Source organism: Mizuhopecten yessoensis, unplaced genomic scaffold (assembly GCF_002113885.1).
Source record: "Mizuhopecten yessoensis strain PY_sf001 unplaced genomic scaffold, ASM211388v2 scaffold11169, whole genome shotgun sequence".
Classification (NCBI taxonomy): Eukaryota; Metazoa; Mollusca; class Bivalvia; order Pectinida; family Pectinidae; genus Mizuhopecten; species Mizuhopecten yessoensis.
The window spans coordinates 1052619-1064929 of NW_018408914.1; the positions used below are offsets into that span (position 1 = coordinate 1052619).

Here is a 12311-nt window from a genome sequence, read left to right on the forward strand (position 1 = left end):
AATCACCATATGCTCCAGGATGATACTTTTTGTATTTGGTGACTAGTGTCGCCACTAGGTATGATGAGGCTTCATTATATTGTAATTTTTTTCTAGACTATGTTAATATAAACCTATTAATACAATGTAGATATTTAGAAAGAGCAGAAAACATTATACATCATGCTTTGTACAATTTCAGAACAAACTTTTCTAATGATTGTTTATTTCAGTAAGGTAATGTTAGTGTCAAACTGTTCATGCAGGCATAAGATATTCTTCCATTGACCATCATGACAGTTTAATATGATGTTGTTTATAGAACACATGCCAACTATAAACAGAACCTGGATCTTTTATTTTATGTACTTCTAATATAGTTAGTTGAGATTTAGAAAAAAGGTATTTTCCCAAACAAGTGGTCAGCAATTAGAGATCATGTATAAAGGTACATGAACCTTACATGTGCATGTTCCAAATGGGACATGTACATGTGTTTCTCTTTACTTGGACAGGTGTATCCACACATTTAGATCCACAAAGTTACATACCCTTGTCTTACTCTAGGGATGAGAGGGGTGGTGTTCCCTATTTATAACAATTGTATAACATCACATCAACGATACAATGATGTTACATCAACAATGCATTGAGCTTGTAGTGTCAACATTATATAATGTATATGATAGGGCAAACAGGTTAGGAGGAAGAGAATCATCACCTCCTCCAGGGAAGATAAGGAATCTCAACCCTTGGAGAAAGATTCTCAAGTTAGTTATCTTAGGAATCTTTCCTTGCTGGTTGGGGGACCTCCCCCTGAGGGGGTGAAATAGTCTATGAGTCTGACATGCAGAGAAGGGAGACAATAAATGTACCTAATGTTGCAGGTTCCTGAATGTTTAGATTTTAATGTAGTAAAGTTAAGAAGTACCTTTGCAGGTATGTTGTTGATGTATGTTAAGGAATGGGCGGTGCAATACATGTAGATAAAGAGTGCCAAATCTTTAGTTAATGTTTTATAACAAGTGGTTTTAACAATGACATTGTTGATAGAGGTATTGAGTCTGTGTTGCTGTTGTATTCAGCCTCCTGGGTAATTTAATGTATTAATTATTTTTTGGAGAGCTCTTCAAAAATCCAAAGAAATAGCTTTCTCATTTTATAGATTTCCACGTCATTAAATAAGATATCAAATTAAATGGAAAGTGTAAAGAATAATGCTGAGTAGTGCCATACAGTTTGATCTGCTTCATTTGTTTTTTGATTAGTTGGACAAATTTTTATTAAACATTTGACGGAATTCAAAATTTTAATGTTTCGTCTTTAGCTTGTTCGAATGACAAGAGTCCAGTACCATCATTGTAGAGCCTTAAAAATTATGTTTAAATTCATTATAACTAGTCAATTGAGCTTTTCTTCTTTAACAGGGAAGTGTAAAGATTCCTCCTTTTTCCCTTTTCTTTAATCTAATACCATATTATGAAATGCAATTTAGTCAGGACTATTATAATAAATTCATCATGGACTCAAAAACATTGAAATTTATTGAATCCATACACATATTTTCAATTAAATCTATGCAAATTTTGTCTTCATTTTGAGAAATTTGATATATATCTGGTATTAATAGGCATATTAATGACCATTTTGGTGAAGAGATACCAATTCCAGGTGATTTTAGTCACAGGGAAATTGTAAAAATTCATATAAAATTAAATTTCAAATATTTAACATGGAAAGTTCATTATAAATTATAACATTCAAACTAAAATCAGAAAATGAAAGTACAAGGTATCTATGTATCACATTTTATATACGTACATGGTACTTGTGTAATACAAATAGAAAATGGGCAAGAATATGTGCATGAGCCTTGTTCATTCTTTTGCTGCAGTGGCAATTCCAGATTTTGTATGATTAAATATTCTGTCACAGTCAGTGCATGTACATTAAAGAATTTAAGCATGAAGCTAATGCATGCTTGTTATAAGGAATTAAATGTGATTGGAGTAAGCATAAAATGAGATTAATCATAAAAATAAGGGATTGTACAAGTTTGTTCAAAATGTTGTCCATATTGTATTGTTTTTCAATATCCCGTATGTCTGTAACACAACTTTAATATTAGAAGGATGAAATCAGTATGTGTTCAAATTCTTTGTTGAAATAAATCTACACGAATTACATCTAGCTTTTTATTCTTGTACTTTGTAAGGACACAGTATTTGTCATCAAGGTTGCAGAATTCAAAACCTGCAGACACCATTCATTTAAGATTTTAATTTGTAAGATTATAAAAACAAAAGAATGACCTTAAGGTACACTGGGGTACCAACAATTCCACTAGATAATTACCTTTGTAGCTATTGTGAAATAGTTAAGTCTTAATTCTTAAAAATATTCCATAAAAATCCCTTGTTTAGATTATTTTACAGAGCTATAGTTTTTGAAATATGAAAGATTAATCAATGTTGCCATTCAGGAATTATAAATGCAAAGCATTAAAATTAGTGTCCAGTTTGTGGTCTGCAAAGTCTGAAAAACAATTAACATGGAAAGAATTCAAGTCAGGAAAAAAACTCTTTTGGATGCTTTGTTTCATTTAAATTGGATAATTACTCCCAAGTCCACACAACTCTGAATGGAAGTCTGCTAAGCAATTATAGCCGATACAGTGGTACCCTGTATCTCAAAAACTTTAGAGATCACAGGGTACATGTAGAGTTTAGTAATGCAAGCATTAAAAACATGCAGCAATCTCTAGAAGTTGAATGTCACCAGTTTCATTCCAGATAAGGGAAAAAACTAATTGAGGTTAATGGGTTCAGAAGTGCCTACCTGCATACTTATGCCTCCCGGGGTGGACAATAGGTTTACACTCGGTCTGTCCGTCCTCCTGTCTGTCCGAGATGTTTGTCCGGGTCATATCTTATATACTTTTTCACCTGGATGTACAAGGACATAGTGAGATGGCGGAGTGCAGAGTGCAAGAAAAAGGTCACTTTGACCTCACTGTGACCTATGCTTTGACCTTTGACTTGAACTTTGACCTTCACTTTTGAAAAATATTGTACAGGGCATATCTTCTGATCAATTTCACCTGGAGTAACCAGATTTGATGTACAAGGACATCTTGGGATGTTGGAGTGTACAAGAATAAGGTCACTGTGACCTATTACTGGACCTTTGACTTTTACCTTTTGAAAATATTTGTCCAGGGCATATTTTCTATACCATTTCACTAGAGTATCCAGATTTTGTGTACAAGGACTTCTTGGGATGGCAGAGTGCAAGAAGTAGGTCACTATGACCTCACTGTGACCTATGCTTCCTGACATAAGTGTTGTTTGTTAAATGTGGAAATCTTTACCTGTGGGGGACAATGGATTGCCTTTCAATACTTTGCATTGTTTAATTAATATCTGGCATAACCCTTTAGTGTTTCTTTAGAAATGCATCCAGTCAGTCTATGAACCCAGACACTGATGCAGTACCACAGCATCCTTGATATCCAGGGGTTACGCTTTCAGTCTCCTGGAATATGTCATTACAAAATTGAAGGCACATGGCTAGCTATTTGATTGATCTCAGGTAAAAAAAACCTGACCAATCACTAGGCTGTCACCTGTCCTTTAAAGATTACAGCAGAGCGACGCCCGACTTCAAAGCCAGGAAGAGTTACAGTTACACGACCACGAAATTCTTTCGATGTTTATCAAAGGATCAAATTCGTCTTCTCGTCTCTTACACAAGGTGGTACACACTGAGCCTTCAATTTTGCTATGACATATTCCAGAGGTGCAAAGAGCGAAAGTGAGCGTGACCCCTGGATATCGAGGATGTACCACAGACACTCTAGTAATTTTCAATTAATATGCACACTAAAATGATAAAATCTTGCTATCATTCTTTCACTATTTATATAATTTACATTCACACTAAATTGTTAATAATTCTCCATTATTGTTATAACTTGTCTCCAACAAAAATACTAAGGGGGAGGGTTACCTGGTACACTTGTATACATGTACTGAAATCAGGTTGTCCATTCATTCAGATATGTTTTTCTGCAGCAGTAGTGTGTAACTTCTCAACCAGATGTTCTGGAAGATGGTATACATACTCATTACCCAAGGTAGGTGTGTACTGGTGATTTATGTTTGTTTTCAATGATTCTCGCAAGGGAGTTATGTCCCTTTTCTTATGTCCTAACATATTAACATAAATTTTGTCGGAGTAGTGCTCACCATCCTGACAAAATAGTTTTGAAAGCAAACACATGATTATTTCTTGAGATACTGTTGTACTCTTTGTTTTTGTTCCTTTTCCTTTTGACTAAGCCCCTTTTTTATTTCCATTTATAATTTCTTAACTGCTTTAATACTACTTCTAAACTTCTTGGCAAATGTATACTTGGAATAGATGTTTGGTTCCTGAGGCAGTTGTGCAATTGAAATTTAGTTTTATTTGTTACTTCAAATATTTTAAGCTTACCATCAATCAGATGGTGGTCTGTTCAAATTGTCTTCTGTTCGTGGTCTGTCAGTCTGTTCTCAATTCTTGCTATCACTCTTTCTAAAATACTGAAAAGATCTGTCGCAAATTTCATATGCAGGTTCCTCTTGGTCATGTTTCATTTTAAGACTGATCAACAGGAAAAGATTGCTGCCAGGCATCCGTCTTGGATTTTCTGAATTGATCAAGCTAGTCGGTCTATTCTTCTATTCTGTTTAAGTCAAGTTGTTCATTTTGTCTTAACCTGAGCACACTGTTTGTGAACGTGTTAATAACGAAAAACAAAACATACAACTTATTTTAAAGTTAACTAATGCTTTATTCAAAAATTATTTAATTAAAGTACCTGCCATACAGGGGTTCCAATAAATATTCATGATTATCCATTTAAAATGAAAGTGTATTGAAGATAAAAAGTCCATTATATCTAAGTAATAGAAACTAATGTAAAGTTGTAGCACTTTGTGACAAGGCAACACATGATAAAACATAAAAAATATAGATTTAACAGAGCCTTGGTATGTCTTGCTCTAGCAACAACAAAAATTGTTCAAAATAATCTCACCACTTCATAAGCTTAATAAAAATCAATTCAGAATCACAAACTCGTTCAAGGTATTGTCATACTCAAAATTCATACAGGAATGAATTCTCTAGAGTTATAATATTTTTTTTTTATAAGTAGTTATGTTGACCTTGTCACCTTGATACACAAACTTGTTCGTGGTTTTCCATGCATGACCGATATAAAGTTTAATCAAAATCCATGCAGGATAGATTTTTTTAAGTAATTTTCAAAGAAGCACTGTTAAAGTCAAGATGATCACTCTCAAATATAATACACATAGAATTATTTTTAAAAATAAAATTTTCTGCCTACTGTACCTTAATTTTTTTTCAAAATGTTACAGGAAACATATTTTTGTTGGTTCTAAAATAGTAATGGTGACCGTGACCTAGACCACAGACCACTGGAACAAGAATTTATTCAATGCCTTCTACATGTATGTATGACCAATAAAAGAAAAATAATCAAAATCCATGCAGAAATGAAGCTGTTATAAAATGGTGACAAAACAAATCTAAATAATAATAATGACCTTGGCATTGACTGTTGACCTCTGAAACACGAACTTGTTCCAGGCATTCTCCTTTATGACCATTACATGAAGTTTAATCTAAATCCATGCAGAAATGAAGCCGGTAGAACGATGACACATACTAACAAAATGCATATATCCCCTTCACCAATTCCATCGATCATGGGGGGGGAAAATAATAAAGTTTACTTAAATGAATCAGATAAACACAAGGTCTCAAAATGTCTCTCTTTAAATGAAGCTTAAGACTAAATACTACACAAACTTTAAACATTGATAAACTGAACTAATCCCTTTCCTGTGATGCTGTGTGCTATTTTCACACATCAGTCACTTGCCTAACTATATATATAGCTAGATACTGGGTACCTATACACTTTTCCCTCAGAATGACCACATACTATATACATCTAGCCACTTGATTTAATAACAACCTTCCTAATTAATGAAATGTAGACTTGAGATATTTAAGGAAGAATGTGCTAGCTGTTGCTGATTCCACTTATCCCAGGTACCAGATACTTGTACTAGGTATTTACAATATACCTGACTTGTCGTTTTATCTTTGTATCTATACACACTATTATGTGTGCTGCTAAGTGTAAGAACCTATATGCTCTATTTTAAGTAGATATCAATGTTCAAATAAAACAAGGCATCACAAGTAATACAAATCCCCTCGCATTCACACATTGTGACATATGTAAAAGGATATGAAGTCCCTAGAGCAATGACAAAGTTTTTCTAAAAATAGTAAGTGACCTTGACCTTGAACAAAGAAACCCAAAACGTGAACTTGTTCAAGATATTGTCATACCAAACACTTGCATGAAGTCTCATGAAATTCGTACAGTAATGAAGTCGCTAGAGTGATGACAATTTTTTTCTAAAAGTAGTTACAGTGACCTTGACCTTCAACTAGAAACCCAAAATATGACTTGTTCAAGGTATTGTCATACTACACACTTGTATGAAGTTTCATGAAATTCCGTAGAGGAATGAAGTTGGTAGAGTGATGACAAAGTTATTCTAAAAAATATTAACAGTGACCTTGAACATAGAAACCGGAAATTTGAACTTGTCCACGGCATTGTCGTACCAAACTCTTGTAGGAAGTTTCATGAAATTCCGTTCAGTAATGAAGTGGCTAGGGCGATGACAAAGAGTGTAACATACCTACGTACGGACGGAAACCTATATCCCCTCAAACTTTCTTTGCTAGAGGATAGATACCAGTTATGTAAGTCGAATGCCACTTCAAAGGAGGAATGCCCCCGCCGCCATGTGAAACTGGTTCAGTGTTTGATGTTCTATAAATAGTTGCCAAGTGTTTACACTGAATCGGGATGGGATGGACATGGCAACACTACGGTAGCAGAGTACAGTAGAAATGGCCCAATTCTACAAATATAGGGCATGTCTCAGATAAACATGGATAGTGAATTCAACCTGCACAACACACTTACATATATATATATATTTATAAACTACATTTTGAATACATTTTGTTTAGAACACTGATTTTGTTTTTCAAAAACTGTTTCCCCCAGATTTGGGACCAGATTTTGAAAACCATGGTTACCACATCAAAAAATGCAAAATAATATGATTTTAACCACAAATTTGACCCCAGCAAGTAGTAACTTTTTTCTTAAAACCTGTCTGAAACTTAATATCGCCTACTCGGTGGAAGAAATACTCATGTTTTAGCAAAGGTCATTCCGGTGGAATTTTCACAATATTTACACATGTGTTGAGTACAAAAATAGACTACATTGTACATAAAAAGCTAGCTTTTGTTGTGTAGACACAGATTTGTAAATGCCCAAAACTGTAGTCAAACCAAATTCTTTTTTTTTTTTTAAGAAGCCCACATAGTCCACTTCACCATGTACATGCCAATTTTAGTGCTGATTTTTTTTTTTTTATAATTTTGATACATGTTATATTACAGGGGTTATTCATTGTATAAAAATATCACCCATGGCCACCGAACGCTACTGTACACTGCTACCTATATGCCCTCCAATTTTATGGTGGGGGCATAAAAAGTACCAGTATGCTATTCTGGTGGAACATTGAACCAAGCAATCAATGTTAATTATTAACAAGTCTGAAATAAGCGACTCTGTAGGATTTTCCTGGTGTATTGTCTGCAGCTGTTTTCATTTTATAATTGCTGTAATCTTCATTCCAACCCTCTCCATCGAAGTACTGCCACCGGCCAAGGCTAACGTCCCAAACTTTACATCTCTCATGTATGTAGTTCTCCCCAGTCCTGGTTTGTTTTATGATGGCATAGGACAGGGCGTGGAGTTGGTAGCTGTAAGAGAATAAAGTTATGTCTAAAAACCCTTGAAAATATTATTATAGATGTTATTATCATTAATTCTATTTATAATTTGCACAGATGTAACAACCACATTCGTGTTTCTGAAACATTTATCTATAAATTAATCACTTTCGACTGTTACCAATACTTGAACCAATGTTAGCCTCCTCTGGCTGAAATTATTGTTACAACTAAAATAGAAGCTTGATGTAATTGTAGAATTCACAAACAACTGGTGTCAATTTGATACTGAATTCAATAAGAATCAAAACTATTTACCAGCGTGTGTATACAAAATGTTCTTTTTATGCTCACACACACAACTAAAGATACACTACAATATAGTGCCTATTGACTCCTGAAAAACATTCTCTCATGAGATTCATAACACATGTTCTCAATTGAGATTCGTAACACATGTTCTCAATTGCTATTCATAACTCAACTCAATTGAGATTCACAACACATGTTCTCTATTGAGATTCATAAAACATGTTCTCAATTGAGATTCGTAACACATGTTCTCAATTGCGATTCATAACACATGTTCTCAATTGAGATTCAAAACACATGTTCTCAATTGAGATTCATAACACATGTTCTCAATTGCGATTCATAACACATCTCAATTGAGATTCACAACACATGTTCTCTATTGAGATTCACAACACATGTTCTCAATTGAGATTCACACAGCTCTTCTTCAATAAACACATTTTTTACTTCTTTTGATTCAAAAGACTCCTTCATTTCACTGAAGCTAGAAAACTTGAGCTAAAAGACTGCCTGATACACAAATATATTCACACACTATACAAAACTACAGTACTTCTTGCCTACCAGGGTCCAAGCTGACCATATAGTTTGTTATACAATGCATCGACCTTGACCTTGTAGGCCTTGTGTACAAAGAGGTACTTGCCATCTCATCTAATTTACCCTTTAATAGGTACATACATACATGTAAAACTTAATGTCTGTCAAATAATCAATAACAAGAGGCCCAGGGGCCTTAATAGCTCACCTGGTATTTTATTTTTCAATTTAAAACCTGCTGAGTACCATACAGGTTTATCAAAGGAGTACAAGAAACAAAGTTGCAAGAAGAACTACATATAAATCTGTTTTGGTGGGAAAGACACTAAGAAAATGAGTTTCCATGTTATGTCCCAATTTTCCTCTATTTCCCCTATTGTGCCTCACATGCACCTTTTTATACAAATTAAACAAATTGAGTTTTTTCCCCCTAAGCATGCTTCAGACCACATTTGGTTTAAATCCCTTCACTTGTATAGTAGGAGAAAATAAAAATCCTCTATTTCCCTATTGGGCCCCGTCCCTACGCCCCTAGAGGGGCCACACCCTCCATTTATACAAACTTGAGGCTACTTTGTCCAAAGATGCTCTAGGTCAAAATCCTTCTATTGGTTGAAAAGAAGAAGATTTTTTAAGATTTACCTATTTTCCCTCTATTTGGCCCCACCCATCTGCCCCTAGGAGGGGGCCCACACACCAATGATGCTCCAGACCAAATTTGGTCAAAATCTTCTGAGCCGTTCAGGACTAGTAGCGTTTTAAAGGAAAAAGTTGCCAGACGCTGCGCCATGGGATAAGCTCACTTGGCCCTTCGGACCAGGTGAGCTAAAAATAACTAAAAAATAACTTAATGTATATATACACTCTACAGATTGATGAATCAGACAGTTGCGTTAAAATTGGATGGGACAGTATATATGAATAATCATCTAGCTATGTTCGTAAAATATCTGCATGAACCTTTCTTAGTTGGATGATACCCTGGAGGTAAATGTTAGGATCAGTCCTCTATGACACCCTGGAGGTAAATGTTAGGATAATTCCTCTATCTATTTGAATCACATACTGGCAATTTCCAGTTGAAAACTCCTGGGGCTGTTCCAGTGTTGGATGGTGGTCATCAAGTGAGACAGGAAGAAGAAACTCTCCCAGGCATCCAGAACATTCTGATTCTTCAAAGAAGGTTGGGACAGGTAGTAATGGTGGTTGGCCTTGGTCACAGTCCAGTCCTCTGGTCACAAGGCAGTAGCCATCCACACTGAAGTGTAAAAGTGTCCAGTTCTAACATGGTCTGGACATCTTAACTAATAGGTTAAATGTTTACTCTTGAAATAATACATTAATACAGGGATGACATATGGAAAGATTAATAGAATCTTTCACCCCCTTGGGGGTGGGACAGGGTAAAATCAACCCGAGGGGTAAGATTCTTAAGTTGTCAAACACGAGGCTTGCCGAGTGTTTGACAGCTTAAGAATCTTACCTTGAGGGTTGAGATCACCCTGTCTCACTCCCAAGGGTATGAATGATTATTTTTCTCTTACCCTGTTTAGCCTCTTATGTATTTTATATAGACGTTACATCAATGCAAGACAATGTTGATGTGATGCGGCTGAATTGTCGACGTGACGTCATTGTATTGTTGCTGTGACGTCATGGTATTGTTGCTATGATGTCATACAATTGTTGAGAAAGTGCAAAGAACATGTGTGGCTTGTCTCAACCCTAGGGTGAGATAAGAAAATCTCACACCGGTAAAATGGTGGATATCCCTGTCCAGGGTAAGAGAAAATTCTATGCTAAACATTTCAAACAAACTAGAAAATGTTTGTTAAACATACATATGCCCTGCTCCAACTTTGGAACTAAAAACCTAACCAATATCCATAAACCAGAACATATGATGGTGAAATGAAATTGTTCCTCAATTAAGAAGTGACCCTGTAGAACTATTGATGACTATATATGAAACTAGTAATATCAGAGAAATGTGGCGGAACCTTTAATTTTACCACATAAATATACCTAGACACAAAGTCTAACAAAAATCAATGAAGTGGAAAATGTAAGATCCTTCCAGTACTTTCTGAAAAATACAGCTAATAAAATTCAACTTTCAAAATTCAGGACAGCCATCTATCAGAAATCTTTGTTTTCTGATCAATCTCAAAATTTGATTTTCCTTACTAGGGACCATTTGGGAAACATTTATGCAAAATTTGACAAAGATCCCTAAAGTACATTTTGAGAAATACCACTAACAAATTTTAACTCTCAAAATTCAAGTTGGTCACCTGTTGGCTATTTCCCCCCCAATCAGTCCCAAATTTCAATATGCATTTATAACAATGGACCATTGTGGATCTGTATGTGTAATTTGAAAAAGATCCCTCCAGTACTTTCCAAGAAATAGTCCTATCAAACGTAAACTATCAAAATTCAAGATGGCAACTAGTCAACCAACTTTTGAAAAAGGGGAATCCAAAACTGTTACACCAATAAACATTTCAAACTTAACCCATTCAATGTTTGCCACACCTGACACCAAGTGCCTGAAAGCCTCTGCAAAAGCATGGCAGCCACCATAACTTTCCCTAGACTATACTTCTTCAACTGCTGGGATAGTAAGCTATTAAGCTTCAAAATATTATCATCAAACATTTTCAAACAAAATTTGAATGATAAAACCAGCCATACACTAGTATCTAATATATCTACACCTTTGTGGTCTTTGAGGCCATATTTGATAATAATTGGTCAAGACTAACCATTTAGAACAAGGCACATCTTCAGCACTCCAGGCATCGATACAATCTTGAAAGCTCGCAAATTGCCTGAAAATGCAAAAAAAGATACTTCAGTATTGCAATTTGAAAATATATCTGGTAGTTGGAAAATCAGTACAATTATTTAAAATGAACACAGAAATTTGAATTCTCAGTTACCCCTCCTGGAATAACCCGTTAATCTAGAATATTCTTTTTATCTGGCACGTACCGATATCGGTATAACTGAAGGCTCCTGCGATATCCTGTTTCCTTTAAGTATCTCCTTGGGTAGCCTAGTTTTGTTTGTTTGTGTTTCCAATATTTTTATATCTGGAATACCTGCGTTTATCTGGAATAACTGTTTTCTGGAATACCTTATTTATATGGAATTCATATATTTGATTTAAATGCAAAAAATCTAAAAATTTCTCTGATAATTGATATGTACATAATGTACAATTTACAAAACTGAAACTGCTATAAAGGTAACAAGAGGCCCATGGGCCTTAACGGTCACCTGATATATTTATACAGAGAGTTGATTTTGTTTTTAACATGAACAGAAATATTATTCAAAGTGACAAAAAACAATAAAACCACCTTACTCAATATCTAGCATACAGATTTCAGACTAAAAAGGATTTGAAACTAGCACCTCTGATTCTTAACAAGGAAAATGAAGAAATTTTAGCACACTGACTCCTTTGAGCCCCACCCTACAGCCCTTGGGGGTAGGGCTGGCTCAAAATTTTCAAAGTATCAAACTGTCAATTCAAGGTTATAATTCCAATCAAGTTATTA

General features: G+C 34.9%; 1 protein-coding gene across 1 annotated transcript in view; it reads right to left on the reverse strand.

Moving 5' to 3' along the window:
* Positions 1–7542: 7542 nt before the first annotated feature.
* Positions 7543–12311, reverse strand: part of LOC110467319 — a 16660-nt gene continuing 11891 nt past the window's right edge. The window contains exons 7-9 of the mRNA XM_021524409.1: positions 11511–11576; positions 9809–10000; positions 7543–7917 (exon numbers count right to left, since the gene is read on the reverse strand). Coding sequence (XP_021380084.1) covers positions 7692–7917; positions 9809–10000; positions 11511–11576 — 484 coding nt within the window. The 3' untranslated portion in view covers positions 7543–7691. The remainder of the gene's footprint in view (positions 7918–9808; positions 10001–11510; positions 11577–12311) is intronic.